The sequence below is a fragment of the Agrilus planipennis genome, unplaced genomic scaffold (assembly GCF_000699045.2).
Source record: "Agrilus planipennis isolate EAB-ADULT unplaced genomic scaffold, Apla_2.0 scaffold22, whole genome shotgun sequence".
Lineage (NCBI taxonomy): Eukaryota > Metazoa > Arthropoda > Insecta > Coleoptera > Buprestidae > Agrilus > Agrilus planipennis.
This window is the reverse complement of record NW_020438874.1, coordinates 1,354,135-1,371,528: the sequence shown is the minus strand read 5'-3', so window position 1 is coordinate 1,371,528 and position 17,394 is coordinate 1,354,135. Positions and strand designations below refer to the sequence as shown.

Below are 17,394 nucleotides of genomic sequence, written 5' to 3'. Positions count from 1 at the left end.
TTCTTAAAAAATATTTTATACTTAAGTAAATATAGAAAATTAAATAGGTACTACAGAAAAGTTTTTACTTGAAAAAAGTATTTGAAAATACGCATTTTGCATTTAGATTTTAAAATAGAAAAGTGAAATCTATCTTGTATTTTACATTTGAAATAACAAATGAAAAAAGTATTTGCATTTTGTATTTAAATACTTTTAAATTTCAATGTTATTCTTAATATTAAGTGACGTACAGTTTTTAAATTTTTAGTGAGTACAAGTTCTTCCCCCCTATCAGTCACTGCGAGCTGGAAACTGTTAGTAACCATTGCTTCGAGTGTACAATTTGTATAATCACTTTCTTTGTGTTAAAAATTGTTTGAAAAATTAAATTTAAAGGAGTTGTTTGCAAATAGGTATGCAACACATTGTACACTTCAGCATAAGAAATTGTTGATACTAACTTTTATTTACGTAATACTGCTTTGCCCTATGCTGACAGCACTCATAATTTTCTTTATATATAATATTAGGGAACTTTCTAATTATTTCCAATTGTAGAAATTCAAAAAATTGTGGGTTTTTCTTTTACAACAACTTCATCGGACGTATGAACAACGATATTAGCAAAGTGTCAAGTTGCAGTTAGGGTCTACTATGTTGAAGAAATAGCAGATAGTGATGTGAGGTTACGACACCTGTTAGTTCAAAATATTGCCGCATTGCTGCTTATCTACATTAATATAATAACTCGTATGGTTGCTGTCAATTTCGGTTCCAATTTTTTCACTCATTCATGTGTGAACACGGCATTAGATAAGAATGACTCGTGCCCAACATTGGCAAATGCTGAGACAGTAATAATAATATTTCATAGATATAGTTTTTCGCATTTTGGTCGTAAACGGTTAGTTTTATTATACGTAAATGTACCTTATACAAAATTTGTGAATCAAAATTTTCTACAAAAAAATCTGCAGTTTTTTTTTTTGATGCCTTAATAAAATTACAATTTTCCAGATGATGCTCATTAATGTTTACGTAATTTACATTTTTTCTTTCGTTTGTGTTCTTACATTTGCATATTGTTACCTGTACCTGTTTATTTAATTTATTTAGTCTCAACGTTATATGAATATAGCGCTAGTTTATGTTTATCTTAGACATTCGATAATGAGCAATGTTTACTTCTCTATCCACGTACTTCCAGAGTTTTTATCGCACTACGCTATTCATGGCAGTATTGGATACCTATGCTGCTAATTCGCGCACAGGACCGGCTTCGGATAATAAATTATTGTGATTTTCTTTTCTTTTAACCACTCTGCTGAACTTACTGTGCGATTGTTTATTGCATCTAGTTTACACCCTCTAAATCTCGGCACTTATTTCTGTTATAACCTGGACAAAAAATCATGGTAATTAAAGAAATGTAATATTTTTTTTTACCATAATAATAATTCGATTGTTCTAACAGTATGACTAATTGGACGTCCGAATATCATTTCAACTGCTGTGAAGTAAGTGTATTCACTAGTTCATAACTAGGAAGTTACAATATATTACACTTTTCTTGATTAAGTAACTTTCCCTTGTCGATCTTTTCCATTCTTTCCGGTCGAGAATGTCTTAACAGTATTATCGGTGTTTTTAGTGTACTTTTTTGTCAGCTTTTTTCCACTTGAGCTCCTTAGATTTATAAAAAATGAAAGCCGATCATGTGACTGATTAAATGTCACTTCGATCAGCCAACCGTCACTTGACCGTGTATTTCACTTACATACACATTCGTAAGTTCATATCGTGTGGTACATAGTAAAAAACTCTTTATGTGTTGGAAGATTAAAAGTTTATCAAATCTTCAAATCGATTCGATGAAAAACCCTTCACTTACTCTGTTATAATGTTATGATATTGTTGTTTACAATAACGTTGGTCGCCTGCTTGATTTGATTGGTTCATTTCTTTTACACTCATCTTTTGATGTACGGAACCCTAAAAAGATGAGTGTAACGGATACAAAATTATGCAGTTGCAAAAACAGTAGGAAATATAATATAAATTAAAACAGAACTTAACTTGTTATGGCGTTATGTTATGTTTTGTTTTGTTTTGTATTATGTACTAATAAGTTTTCTTTTAATCCATAAAGTTTGTAGACATCAAATACAGTGGAATTCGTTTATTATGACTCCGCCTATATTGACCAACCGCTTAATATGAAGTAATTGCAGTGTTGTTTGGTTTTCATATTAAATTCTCTATAGGAAAATTTGGATATAATGACTCCGTTTAAAATGACATATCGTTTGTTATGACTGATTCTCAAGAAATCATATCCGGCTATAGTGACCCAAATGATTAATAATAACATTTTCGCTCATTTTTCTGAACCTTCTTATGTATATTGATATTACAATTCATCGTTCTTTTTCTTTTTCTGTTAATAAGTATTCACAATTTGTAGTTCTTCTTCTAAGACTTCGATGTCATTATAAGCGGATTCTACTGTATTTGAGCTTGACAAACGATATTTTTAAAATGCTAAAGTTAAAGCTTTGATGAATATTTTGATACTCTGCTCATATATATTAGTAAAGTTGATAATGAATTTTTGGATTCATTATTGCAACATTAATGATAATTAACTGATGCTGCATGTGCGTTCACTCCTGTGCTGTTTATTGCTCTTTTATAAACTGAATAGATTCAATTTACACTTGTAAAAAGTGCGAGTTGTTCTATTCATTTGATTCCTCACCAGAGAGGATATGGCATGTAAAGTTTGTTGTTGGGTTTTCACTATCACTGAGTTAGTGTTGTTGAACTCGTGCTTTATTTTTCGATACTTCTTCACCTTCAGAAGATTTTGACGATACGCACAACAATAGTAAGAAAACACAATGGAACGTGAAGTGATAACTTTTAAAGATAAAACAGAAACATTGTTAGAATACTTTTTGTAGGTGTTTATTGAAATAACGGAAATAGTAACTGTATTGTCCATTCTAAGATAGGATCGATAACCAGTGATGCGTATACTAAAGACTGAAGAATTAAATTCATATCCGTGTTTTCCACAAAACAGCCGTTTCCATCAACCACAGAAAGCTATCAAGTTATTATGTGGAGAAAATCGAAATGTTACAATTTCAAATTGGTAATTTCTATTGAAAGGAAAATCAACAATATTATAAACATTAGAATAGGAATTTTTTACACTTATCTACAAGTTATTTTTATATTCTTTCCATTGAAACTTATCCTGTTTTGAAAGAAACGTGCCACATGATTAACCTTGCGAATAAAAGCTTTACATTACCATCAAATTGCAAATGATAATAATTAATTATTCAGTAGGAGACATACGAGAGTTTAACTCAAATTTCGTTCCAAGTAGGCGGTTAAGTAAGTAATATGATATTTAGTGACTCAGTAGGAAACATTTCTATTTTCAAATTTGGCGCTTACACTTCAGTACCTACTTAATGTCGAAATTGTAATATGGAAAATTCTTCACATAAAGCAGTTGAAACACAGCTGAAAGGGGATGAAAATAAATTATACAATATTAAACTTCACAAAATCGACATTTTTGGTTAGACATATTGTGAAGATAGAGCATCCGATTGTTTGTTTATTAGATAAACGCTGACAATAGTTTTGGTAATATCCAGTAGTAGAAACAGTTAGGTTTTCAAATTTTAGTTCAATTGAGAATTTTAATATGTTTTTCGTAAAAAACTATCTGTTTAATAACTACCTACAAACTTAGGTACTGCCTGATTAATTTCAGCATCAATTGCTTGAGATTTTTGGTAAATAAGTAATGAACCGAAAACGAAAATTATCACCTTTAGTGTGATACCCTTTGGAAACATATTGTTACAAAAAAATTAAAAGTCTTAACCAAATTGATACGCGATTATTTTAATTATTTTGAGAAAATGAAATGGCTCATAATAAATGATTAACATTTTTTTGATGAATCATTATCAGAAAGTTATTTAACGAAATGATTATCAGGCTTCTGCAAAATTCTCTTCAAAATTGCTGGTATAACCACTTTCTAATTTACGCGAATGCCACCGTAACCTACATACATGTACGTACCATGCACCTGTATGTGTAAATTTTGAGCGTATGTTCACAAACCCAGCCGCAATTACACACAAGTGTTAAAAATATAAATTGTACATTTTGAAAAATTTCAGCTAACACTTTATACCTTACAGCAACTTTTATGTTACTTGTAATTGTAAAAGATAAATTATTTAATAGAAGCTGCTATAAACGAATCAAGAAATATTTGTGTCAAGTCAGATCTTAAGCTATCTGTCTCTTAGAACGTGTAGGTATGACACAGTTTTTGCACTAATCTACGATACACGATATTGCCTCAATAAAATACCATTCACCATGTTTTATTATAGCTCTGTATACCATAAATGTGTAGTCGGATGCATGACATGTCATTTACCGGAAACGGTAGCAAAACGTGCCGAACAATGTGTATTGTACTTTACAAAGTTACTCTACCTTTTATATTCCGATAAAATACTTATACAAAAACAATATTACATACACGGAGAAAATGAAAAAGGAAAATTTACCTAAAAATTAAAGCGATATTTACAATTTATCCCACTAGTCCGTTGCCTCGTAAGCGAAAATAATAAAAATTACAATTTGGACCCGAATTTATAAAAATGAAATCCCAACAGAAATAAATTTACTAGGTATTTCAGTTGATATTACAAATTAAATTGTATTAGTTAAGAAACCTGAAATCATCATCGTACGGTCGTCAGTCCTAAGACACGCACCTCTCTTTCCTATCCTGAGCTAATTTTCGCATTTCCCTAAAACTAGAATCGCCCACATCCTTAATTATTTACGAACAGTAATCTAATCTAGGTCTAACTCTACTCCTCCTAACTTCCGTTTCTGCCTCTAAATGTCTCTGACAAGACCTTCATGCCTGAGAAGGTTCCCTACTAACCTATCTCGCCTATTTCTTATTAACTTCCTTAGAGTCCTCTGTTTTCCTATTCTTTCTAATACCTCTTCATTTCTAACCTTCTCTATCCACGGTATCCTCATCATTCGCCTGTAACACCACATTTCGAACGCTTCTAACCTTTTTTTCCCAGCCGCGGCCACTGTCCATGTTTCGCACCCGTACAGCGCCGCGCTCCAAACATTTAACAACCTTTTTCGAATTTCTAAATTAACCGTTCGCGAGCATAGAAGCGACTCGACCCTACGCTATCCTTTGCTTTATATTCCTACGTCCTGACTTATCTGACTTCCTAGATACCAAAAATCGGCCACTTCTTCTAATCTATAATATAAAAATGAATCGCAAAATGTGTTGGTAAGCGCATAACTCAACAACGCCTGGACCAATTTGGCCAAATCTTTTTTTAAAATGTTCGTTGAAGTTCAAGGATGGTTTTTACAGCGAGAAAAATTAGAATTATTGCTGGAAAAACCCTAAAAATAGCCCTTTTCTTTTTCCCATACAAATGATTTGTAACTAAAACGTAGTCAATTTGAGCTTTATTGCTATGGCATAAAGTTCATATTAAATTACAAGCACTCACTGTTGTCTAAGCAATGTAGGTGTGTTCCTAACGTCAAAGATCATATCTATCAAAACAATGTGCGTGTGTGCGTAGGAGCACAGAATACATAGTTGGAGGAGTTTAATGTCGCGTTCCGAAACTCGCGTTTCTTTTGTATTAGTTTCGGCACGCGAGATAAAATGCATCAGTTTCCACGTCATTACATCAGTCAAACAAAAATCGCGTTACCAACAGTGTTTTATTATTTTTCGTACGGCTTAAAAGGATTTGACTTCAAGTCATATCAAATTTAAAAAAAAAAGAAAGTTGTCTGTTACCTAATCTACTGAGTTTGCTTTTGTCAACTGATACACGAAACAAATTTGTATATCGTGTTTTGTGCAGAGTGTTTAGTTAGTTAGTGTTTGTTTAGTTCGTGATTAGTGAAAAAATAATTTATATTTGATATGCCTCCTATAAGACGAAGCAATTTAGGTAGAAGAACCAGAAATGCTACAAACCAAGCTAATTACCGATCTAATCGTACTGCACAAGAACGTGACGAAGGAAATGAACATGAAAGAATTCGGATATCACAAACGCGTGAAGCGCGAGCGCGACATTCAACTAATAATCGCGCAAGTTTGAATCGAGCTGCTTTCAGTTACGATGTGTCAATTGACTACAGTAACTACCAATGTGTTGTTATTGGTTCTATGAACAAGGTTTGCTCACACTGTAAGGCATTAAAATACAAAAACGAAGCCAATGGATTGTGTTGCGCAAATGGTAAAGTGAAATTGATACCATTGGATCCACCACCAGAACCATTGTACTCATTGGTTTCAGGAATAGGAACAGATTCTATACACTTTTTGACACATATCCAACAATATAACAATTGCTTTCAAATGACTTCATTTGGGGCAACAAATGTAGTTCGNTTGTAATTTTTGCTTTGTCATAAAAATTTAGTTTTCTCCGTGTACTCTTATTGATTGTTATTTAATATTTTATAGTAATTTCAATTTATTCATGTTATTTTGTTATTCTAGTCCCGAAACCGTTATTTATGGCTAAAAATAGGCAAATAAACCAAATAAAAAAAGAATTATTTTTACAACTAGTACATTGTTTATTTAAATTTCCAGTTAATGCCTACGCATTATGAACTGTTGACCTTTATATCAATAGTATGATGTGTTCACTGTAATGTTTTATTGCGCTATAAGTACGTAATAAACAGTGTCTGCTCACTTTCAAAGACATTGGAAAGAAGTATTCATTTGAATATCTCGGCTGGTTCCATCATACGATACCTATCTTATAGAATTTCTCTCTAAAGGCTTCTCGGGTTCTTGCGTAAGGTGCGGCTTAACTAATATTAATCAAAATGATTAGTAGACGTATGTGTAGGCATTTCATGACCATATTCTGATATTGGACACATTGACTTATCGTTAGTATCTATTTTAAACCACTTTATTAAAGGTAAAATAAGGAAAATTAGAAAATTACTGAACTACTGACGTAGTATTGTTATTTTTCGTAACTTTCGTAATTCATACAAAAAAGGATAAATGTTTTGTAGATTATATCGATTTTTGCAGTTTAATATTAGGCCAGGAGCTGACGACAGTCTTTTTGGGGGTTGATAATTTACCCCTTAATAAAGAAAACGGAATTTTATATTCCCTTTTACAAGTCGGCGAAGAAAAATAAAAATTCCGTTTTTCAAATTGATGCTAATTAAAGAAAGGAAGTTTTAGATATACGAGGGTGGATTGATAAGTTTCCGGCCTAACCAAGAGATGACGCCACTAGGCCTACCTTGAGGTGACATTCTATAGTACCATCCTTGGATAGCTTGTAGCTATAGTTTCAGCCCGATCTCCTTGCTAGTGTAGGTTTGACAGCACGCTGAACAAGACGCCTCTGTGGTTTTCGTAAAAATGGAAAAGCAGGAAAATCGTGCTGTCATCAAATACTTTTATTTGAAGGGGTTAACGCCGAAGGAAATTAAAAAAGAGATGGACTCAACACTGGGGACATCCTCCCCGTCATATTCAACCGTTAAGCAGTGGGTTTCCGAGTTTAAAAAGGGTCGTGTGAGCACCTCTGATGGGCCTCGCTCAGGACGCCCCGTTGAGGTCACAACTCCAGATATGATCGAAAAAATTCATCAAATAGTGCTGGGAGACCGCAGATTGAAAGTGCGTGAGATAGCTGAGACCTGTAAGATGTCATATGAACGTGTGCAACATATTTTGCACCAACATTTGCATATGGAAAAGCTCTGTGCAAGATGGGTGCCGCGTTTGCTAACAGTCGACCAAAAATTGATTCGAAAAAACATTTCTACCGCAAATTTGTCATTGTATAAGCGTAATCCAAGCGAATTTTTGCGTCGATTCGTAACCGTTGACGAAACGTGGGTCCACCACTACACTCCTGAAACCAAAGAACAGTCTAAACAGTGGATTGGACCAGGGGAACCAACTCCAAAGAAGGCAAAAACAATTTTTTCGGCGAACAAGGTTATGGCTACTGTTTTTTGGGATGCAAGAGGTATTATATACATTGATTACCTTGCAAAGGGTAATACTATCACTGGTCAATACTACGCAGACTTATTGCAACGTTTGAGCCACGAGGTGAAAATTAAACGACCTCATCTGGCGAAGAAAAAAATCTTGTTTCATCACGATAACGCACCAGCGCACACGTCAATCGTTGCGACGGCTAAAATCAACGATCTAAAGTTTGAATTGATGCCGCACCCTCCTTACTCTCCAGACCTAGCCCCGAGTGACTATTTTCTGTTCCCTAATCTCAAAAAATGGCTTGGCGGTAAGAGATTTGCGGACAATGAAGAAGTAATCGAAGCTGTAAATGGTTATTTTGAGGAGCTTGACGAATCAGTCTATAGAGATGGCATTAATAGACTGGAACACCGCTATGAGAAATGTATCAGCCTTGGAGGAGATTATGTTGAGAAATAAAAAAAAAAAATTTTTAAAAACCTTGTTTTTCTTGGTCAGGCCGGAAACTTATCAATCCACCCTCGTAAAACCTTTGTAAAAAGTGTAGCATGCACATTTTGTTGGCACAATAGTGGGAAAAACAGCTGTGATCTTGAATTATTTCAAATGAAAATGAAACTTTCCCACCCTAATGCTAACAAAAGGTACTTACCAATTTTTTTCAGAAAGTTTTTCATTTCCTTTCTTTTCGTTGGAATCCAATTTGAAAATACACTCAACCAAGCCCTTTGTTCATTGATCAGATACTTTTTTATCTTATCAAGGGTTAAAAAATAAACTCTCAAAAGGAAAAGATCAGAGAACCCCCACTGTCATTAGGAAATGAATATTTAAGTTATGGTAGGACACCTTTTGAAACATGAAGGGCTGGTGGTAGACTTACTAGTAACAGAAATAGAAGTAGAGAGAGACAGAGGAAGGCACATATGAGATTAGTGTTTGTAAATAGTTAGATAAACCCAAAAATTGTACAATTAGTTTTCGGATTTAACAAAAATTTGAAGTAAAAATTTCTAGAAAATTTAAAAAGATTAGAACACTGGTTACTTACAAAAAAAATGCTGAAAATGTTACAACACTTTACAACGACAATGCGAATCCTCTTTATGGTTTGATCAAATTTTAGAACAGTTAATTTTTTTAATGTTTATACTTGTGCTAATAACCTTCAAAAGAATTATAGAAAGTATTATTTTTTAATACGAAGTGTAGAAATTTTTAGTTGAAACGAAAGCCGGTATAGCTGGACAACTTTTTCCCAGCTTATTATATTATTTAATTAAATTATTAAAATTCAAGCTGTTATTATCAAACCTTAAACAACTTCGGATTTAAATTAATAATAATACATTATGGATAAGTGAAATAATCGACTTAAATTTTGTTACGAAATACAGTCCTTGAATTTAGAATTTTTGAAAGACAATTATTGTAGGTAACATACAAGCATTGCATCAGTCTTACATTAAAATGTGTTTATAAATTGGTACCGACTATTTGTAATACCAAATAATGGTTTATAATTCCATATAAATTTTTAATACTTACATAAATACTTCTTTAATTGTAACCCTAATCGTACTTTATTATCATTACGATATACTTATACTTATTTAATTCAGGAATGTACGCATTAGCTGATAGTAAGTAACTTTCTTTTTCTAGTTCTTCACTGACCGAGCAAAAGGCGTAGGCAATTGTTTTCCTGTCAGTTTTCACTAATCAGCATTATAAAAAGAAAAGTATTTATGGTATTTAATTCGGCTAATAAGCGATCTAACAAGGCAGAATGTCACGCGAAAACGTCTGATTATACGGCGATAAAGAGCGCATCTTTTTTGCATTAATTACTCGAGTAATTTAACTTGAACATCCAGCCGGTTAGGATCGCTCTAATTCTCTGGAATGCATAGTTACTATCCGCAAAACGGCTCACTCGATGCTTTCAACTGTTAAGATACCGTTACGTTATAATTTGCCGTAGATACAGTAATGCATGTAGATGTACGTATGTGATAATGCATTCATTGCAACCTTTCACTCTCGGAGATATCAACGCTCGATGAAGCGAGTAACCTTCGAAATCGGCCGCTTACTTAATATTTTACACGCACGCCACTGAAATTTAGCAATTGCACCGCATGTAACGTTTTTTCCTTTTTTCCATTTTGACACGAACAATTCCAAATTTCCCAACCGGAAAATCGAACCGTGATCTGATTTTCAAATCAACCGCCAACTTCGTAATCAAAGTAAACTAGTTCAGAACAAACTTGAATTTAAATCGCAACTTTGAAGAAGGAAAAAATGCAGGTGGGTGCTTGGTGTAATTGAAAATCAAACTTTTCTACACATTATACAAGTAATTGTTCTATATATGTACATTATTAATATAACTAACGTATACTATTTGGTATAATAAAATTTATTATCAATGTTATCACCAGATAGATAATGTCACTTTAATCTCATCCCTTAAAAAGTTTTAGTCACTTTTCAAAAAAAAAAATAACAACCGAAACCAAATGTTTAATTATTATTTGATATTAAACTTACCTATTGTAAAGTATTTTGTGAAGCTAGTCCTATGGTCCTAAAGAACTAAAAAAAATTGGATTTAATTCACTTCACCGAAAATGTTTTGTAGCGCATCGTGTTAAGGGCCAAAACCTATCGGTAACGAGGTGTCATCGAGTACAAATATCGCGCGTTGTCTTTGTCTTAAGCTGTTGCTTATCGCGCTTTCGGTTAAGAACTGAAAGCTGAGAAGTTTAAGTTTCTTTTACCTAAATACAAGAACGCATGCGCTCAGGTAAGTGTCTTAAGATAATCCCAGGTACGAAGACTAATATATACAATAATATGAAGACCCTCCGTCGCTAAGCTTAATAAAGCAGCGGATAGGCAACTTGATAAACTATTAAAATTCGGCAAATTCATTTTAGAAGCAAAAACACCCCGTATAAGGATGATGAACTTTGACGATAGGAAGATTCATAGCATTAATCCTAATGAGCAAACAGATATAGATATGCAAAAAAGAAAAATAAACGGATTTATTTAATTAAAAAAAAAGCCGCATACTTTTACGTTCCTTGACTTCATATATAAATAAAGAATCGTTCTAGGCATTTCTGTTCTTTAATTCAGCGTAAAAATGACCTATTGTTTTCATTTGTTTCCGACAATTTGTTCCCGACAATTCCCTATTCTTCTTGAAATTTAACATTTGCATCACTCTGCAGTCTGCAGTAGTGATAATATGCATTTTCCACTTTGCATTCGTCGCAAGTTTAAATAAATATAATAAAACTGAGAAAACATTTTTATTTCCTCATTCAAAGAAAAAAAACAGAATTAACCCAATACAATATTATAAAATTGATTAAACGAATTATGTACAATAATAAGGATAATAACTGAAGGTATGCTACAATCCATTTGTTTCTGTTTTTAAACAAATTGCCTATAAATTGAAACCATGTTAAGTCAATTAATTCAATCTAGGATTTATTTAAGTCACAAATATTGGTTATTTGCTCAATCCTAGAATAAATATTTCCAATCGTTATTTGTAACGTGTTCTATTTCATGTCCTTAGTGTTTGAAAATAATTAAGAACGAAAACGATTTAATAGAATAAAACCTACACCAACGTTTCGCCTCTAGTTTGAGACATTTTTCAAGGGTAGGGGGAATATTTGAGTCACAAAATTTGCTTGTAAATCGTTGAGGGGTATGGTTTATTTTATTAAATCTTTTTCGCCCTTAATCAGTTCTGATTAATTTTAGTGTTATCTGTAACGTCATAAATTTTGATCTTGACCGTATTAGTAATTATAAAAAAAAATATAAAACGTTATATATATTGTACATCAAAAATTAGCAAATTAACGCCTCTGTTTGACTTAAACTTATTTATTTATCTTCGCATGTTGATTATATGTTTAAAAAAGCGTTTCTGTTGTTTGGGTTGCCACTTCGGGTTATTCTGTTTTAAATTTATACTTACACTTACTTTAACAAAGCAATTCGGAAGTAATGTTAGCGTACGTAGATCGTAGGCATTCTTCGTTAATTAAAAAAAGAGTGCGGAACGGTCGGTCACACGCCCCACGCGTGGGTGACTAAAAACGGGCGCTGTAGGGATGCATGATGTATTTTCTATTCTTCTCTTTTATTAATTTCCTTTTTCTTTTAAGTAAAATTCAAAGCGTAATAATTAATTTCGTTTTAAAATAGATAAATTCTGCAAAAAATATTATTTAAAGATAATTTTGTTATTACCTAATCGTTAACTTGCGACATATTAGGGATTGTTCATAAAATACATTCTCAAATAAAGGGAAGGGAGGGATATTGCTTAGCGTGACGAGATATGACAAAGGGGCAAGGGAGGGTCTAAAGAAATCTGACTTAGCAGTTCATCAATTTTATTTTAATATTTGTCTTAACTTGGCAATTCTTAAAATTTTTATTACGAAAGAAAATCATTCGCATTGCAATTTTTAATCACAAGTGATCGTTTATAGGGGGAGAGTGGACCATTTTTTTGTGACGTAACTTTTGTTAGTGGAGTCGCTGAAAGTGTGACGAAGGGAGAAGGAGGGGTCCAAAAGATAAAATTCTGAGTGATGTATTTGATGGACGACCCCTTATAAAAAAATACACAAAATAATAAATGTATTTCCTTCGTTTATTTTCATTTATATAGAAGTTTTTTATACAATAGTTAAACATCTTTTGCATATAAAACAATTATGACTAGAAAGAAAGTAAACAATTGTACAGAGGGGTGATTTGACGATTTAGAGTCACATAACTTATTGGTTTCTAATCGCAGCAAATTGCTTTCTTTGATGTCTAATATTGAATGTTAACACTGGAGCCTGAAGAAGAAATCTGAAGATTGAAGTCGTAGATTAACTCACTTACGCATACTGTCATCAAATCCAATTGTGTAATTGGACTAAAAAAGTAAATCGACCGATGCAATATTTTAAAGTCACAAAGTCAAAGTAAGTCGGTCAACTGTAAACTATAAGTCATCATATTAACAAAACACTTGATAGAAAAAAAATCAATGAAGTCAAAAGTTCAGTTCTTGGCACACGCAATATTATTCTGAACTTTGGCGATCCAGTGCTTATACAAATCCAATGAATTATCAATTATACATCAAAGAGAGAATTGTTTATCAATCGATTTATATCGTTTGATCTAATATACGATCGACAATCGATTAGAACCCAACCAATAAGTAATTTGACATTGAAAATCGCCCATTTATTCTATTTATCGCCCTCCGTACGTAAAACAACATTAAAGTAACATGTTGATTGTTTAAAACAAATGCCTTTTACATATACATTATTTCAAAGCGACTTCGACTCGATAAATAGGATTTTTATTAACATCCGTGCGTCATTTTCGTTAGTTTAAGAAAAAAAGCACCCGCGAACAATTTCCTTCCCTATTTATGTTTACTTACAATAGTTAGAACAGCACATCAATTTGTATTAAAACGAATTGAAAAACAAAACAAAGCATAATAAAATAAGGGTACATTGTACCATAAAATCAGTTCGTCATTAACTATTTTTGTTTTGACGAAAATAGTCTTTTCTGAAAGTCCGGTTCATATAGCCTCCAACATATATCCTTATCCAAACTGGAGCAAGCGTTGTGAAAAAATACTAAGAAAATAAGAAAAAAAGATTATTAAAAGCGTGTTAATATTTAAATATATATTTAAAAAAAATAATCACAACTGTAAAATGTATAAAAAATACCTTAAAACAGTACTTACTACCTGATTTTATAAAACGCATTCATTTAACTATTTAATTGTAAATTATTTAGACTGAATTCTATAATAATGGTTTTTAATCTGCTGATCGATAGTCAAAATATTTCTAAAAAAAAATTTCAGAAAACTCTTTATTTTGCAAAACGTTAATTTAATTTCCTACCTTCATTTGAAATATTTAAAACTTTAAAAAGTCATTAACTTTGTACTTTTCTTAATAATAAGATGCTCAGCAAAGGTGGAGCTAGTTTGTTGCAAATTCAAACTTCTTTCACGTTCTTGTATCTGTTGAATAAAGAATCTACCTGTTTGTCCAATGTATGCCCTATTGCAATGGCTGAATAATCTTTTGTCGCTTTCATATTCATATTTATTTATAAGAGAAAGTATATTTTAAAACATTGCGTGCAAATAAATATTCGATTCTCTTCGATCTAGCGTAGTCAGTAATCGTCAAGTAACGTTTATTTTATTTAAATTTTTAATTATTGATTACTCAACACTACGTGCTTTCCCCAAAATATTTTGGAAACTACATGCGTAGGTAACATTGTTTTGATTTGATTCTCTCACAGTAAGGATTTTCAAGAGGACTATAAATATTTCATTATTCTATTTTTTTATTGAGTTTTAATGGACGAAATAATGTTTTGAAGAGTTTATTTGCACAATTAAAAGAAAAGCAAAAGAATATGTACCGAAGTAAATTCGACTTTTTTTGTTTAAATATTTGTTATCCATTATGCCAAAAAATATTGACATTATGAATAGCAAAGTCGATTACCTTGTCAAAATACTCGAGCACTTATAACTTAAATACTAACAATGTAAACGGAAAGGTTTTTGAATTTAAAATTCCACAACTTGTAGCAAGTTTTCTAAAAATAGTATTTACAAATATAATGTAAACAACCTCAGTATACTTGCATAACGTATAACTCATATTAATAGAGCTTTTATGATATATAATTATTATTTTGTAATCCATTTATTTTGACATTTACGTTGGTTAAAAAGTGGAAGAAAATGATTTGATAACTGTAAATTTAAGTTTCATTTTCTAATTACGGAAATTCGTTATAATTCCTAAGTATTATATTACCTGAATCCCATGGGCCCAATAACCTGTAGTGTGATCAACACGACCTAGCAAATTTACAGCGGATTTGGCGTATGTTTCAGCGTCAGGAACAAATAGGCCACTCTCCTGTAGCCTGTTGCTAAATTGGTTCATTTTGGTATTAAGAAAAAGAGGCGATAAGTGTTGAACAGTAATACCATACTTTGAATATTCATGTCTAAGTGCCATAGTAAAGCTTTTGACGTAAACCTATAAAAACATATACAAAAATATTACGTTATAAATTACTATAAAATGGAGAAGCATCAATAAATAATTAAAGAAATTTTTTTTTCTTTGAATTCTAGTTGTGTTAAAATTTTATAGAGACATTTAAAATTTGTAAACGAGATAAGACACCTTCTCAGGTATGAAGGGCTAGTTAAAGACATATTAGAAACAGAAACAGGAGTTAAAAGGAGTAAAGGTAGATCTAGATTAGATTACTATTCACAAATAGTTAAGGATGTGAGATGTTCTAATTTTAAGGTTAATGCGAAGGTTAGCTCAGAATAGAAAAGAGTGGAAGTGGGTGTCCAACCAGTCTTAGGGCTGACGAACTTATAATGATGATTATACCATTTTGAGACAAATTTTTATAAAACTTCGTAATTCTGGTGTAGTTTATAGACAGAACGAATGAGACATTTGTCATATCGTGATTTCCGATGACCTTTTCATAGAAGTTTACCGCCAGTGAGGTCAAGTACGACTTGATAACTTTTAAAGTTGGTTGTTGATGGCTATTCACAGTCTACTCAAACTCACACCATACCTTCAATTGCCGAAAGACGTAAAAATCCCTTGGTGCGAGGTCTGGACTATACGGTGGATGATCGGAAATATCTTACTTAATTGTTTGAGAAGACTTGTCATCATATTGGCACAGTGCTGTCATGAATGAAACCCACGATCATCCAGCGTATAGTCCAAACCTCACACCAATTGATATTCACCTCTTTTGACAATTACAGGCATGATTACATGGACAAAGCTTTGTCATCAACAAAGAACGCTGGCATCATTTTCTAATGGTTGAAAAAAAAATAATTTACTTAAATTTTGCTCACGTTGTGTCTTAGAAACCACTTCAAAGCATTTAAAATTACGGTAATTAATTACACTGTATACTCATTTAGATTATCTAACCTGTAGTGAATTTCTGGGAGATAAGTAAATGAAATAACTCTTGTTTCTTTTACATATGTACTTAACAAGAAGACGCAATACTTAAATAGAATTGCATGAATTTGCAAACAAAATAATTTTGAAACGCATTATATAACAATGTTGCCTTTTTTTAGCAAGTGAAAGTGAATTAACTGTGCATTATAATAACAAATTTATTCAACAAATAGGTCTAATGGATATTAATGAAAAAATATCTAGTAAGTCATTTAATGAGTACAATACAAGAAATAGAAGAACGATTTCTTTAAGAATGACTTATGTTTTTATTATTTTAGATTAACTTAATTGAATAGAAATCTGTAAGACTCAAAAATTAATTTAAATAAGACACGTGGGATCAAAAAAATAATTTTATCCGCATGAACTCAGATTTCAATACGTTTTAATTATTTCGAAAAATAATCCAATTTTTATACTTTGCACACTATATTTTATAACCCCTTGTTACGCTAATATGTAAAATCTGCTGTTATGTTGTTTCATTATTTATGAGCCACCCTGTACATATTATAAAATTTAAACTATTAAATACTTACTTTACTAGCTGAATAAACATTCATAAGTGGTAACGGCTGAAGTTCTGCCCCCGACGAAACATTAACTATTGCCCCTCTTCCTTTATTCTTCATTTCTTCAATTATCATTTTGGTCATCATTGTTACGGCTCCCACATTAATATTAATTATATCCCATAATTCTTGATCTGGTACTTCCCCCAAATACATGGGATACGAACATTGCTTGCCAACATTATTTACTTAAAAAAAAAATATTGATTTTACATACCCACAAATAACGTACGTATCTGTAATACAACATTTCTTATAATTTAAAATATCGTACATGGGTTTGGATTATTTCTTAAGCTCTAAGCCAATCAGTTTCTTGTTAAATGTTATAACTGGTTTAGTCCTTGTGTTTATGTCTTTCCCAACAACTATACATACGCTCAAAAATAATTACACATTGGGAAAATGCATAAAACGCCAGTTGCAACCAGTTTTAAAAAGGCCTACTTGAAGTGCTGGTTTTTCCTTAACTTCGTTAGGGACTCTGAACGTAATATTTATAGGCGTAAAACACTTGCTTCAGGCATCAAAACTTCTTAAAATCGCTTGTATATTTGAAGATGAACGGTCGACATACTTTTTAATTAATAATACTACTATTATTTATTTAATAAAC

At 32.0% G+C, this 17,394-nt stretch overlaps 1 protein-coding gene across 1 annotated transcript; it reads right to left on the bottom strand.

Moving 5' to 3' along the window:
• Nucleotides 1-12,764: 12,764 nt before the first annotated feature.
• LOC112906268 (inactive hydroxysteroid dehydrogenase-like protein 1) lies at nucleotides 12,765-17,358 on the bottom strand. The gene is made up of 4 exons (XM_025980134.1): nucleotides 17,053-17,358; nucleotides 16,746-16,966; nucleotides 15,001-15,228; nucleotides 12,765-13,785 (listed from the first exon to the last, which is right to left on the bottom strand). Exons 2-4 carry the CDS (start codon nucleotides 16,932-16,934, stop codon nucleotides 13,681-13,683), a joined length of 522 nt encoding a protein of 173 aa, XP_025835919.1. The 5' UTR covers nucleotides 16,935-16,966; nucleotides 17,053-17,358; the 3' UTR covers nucleotides 12,765-13,680.
• Between the last annotated feature and the right edge of the window lie 36 nt (nucleotides 17,359-17,394).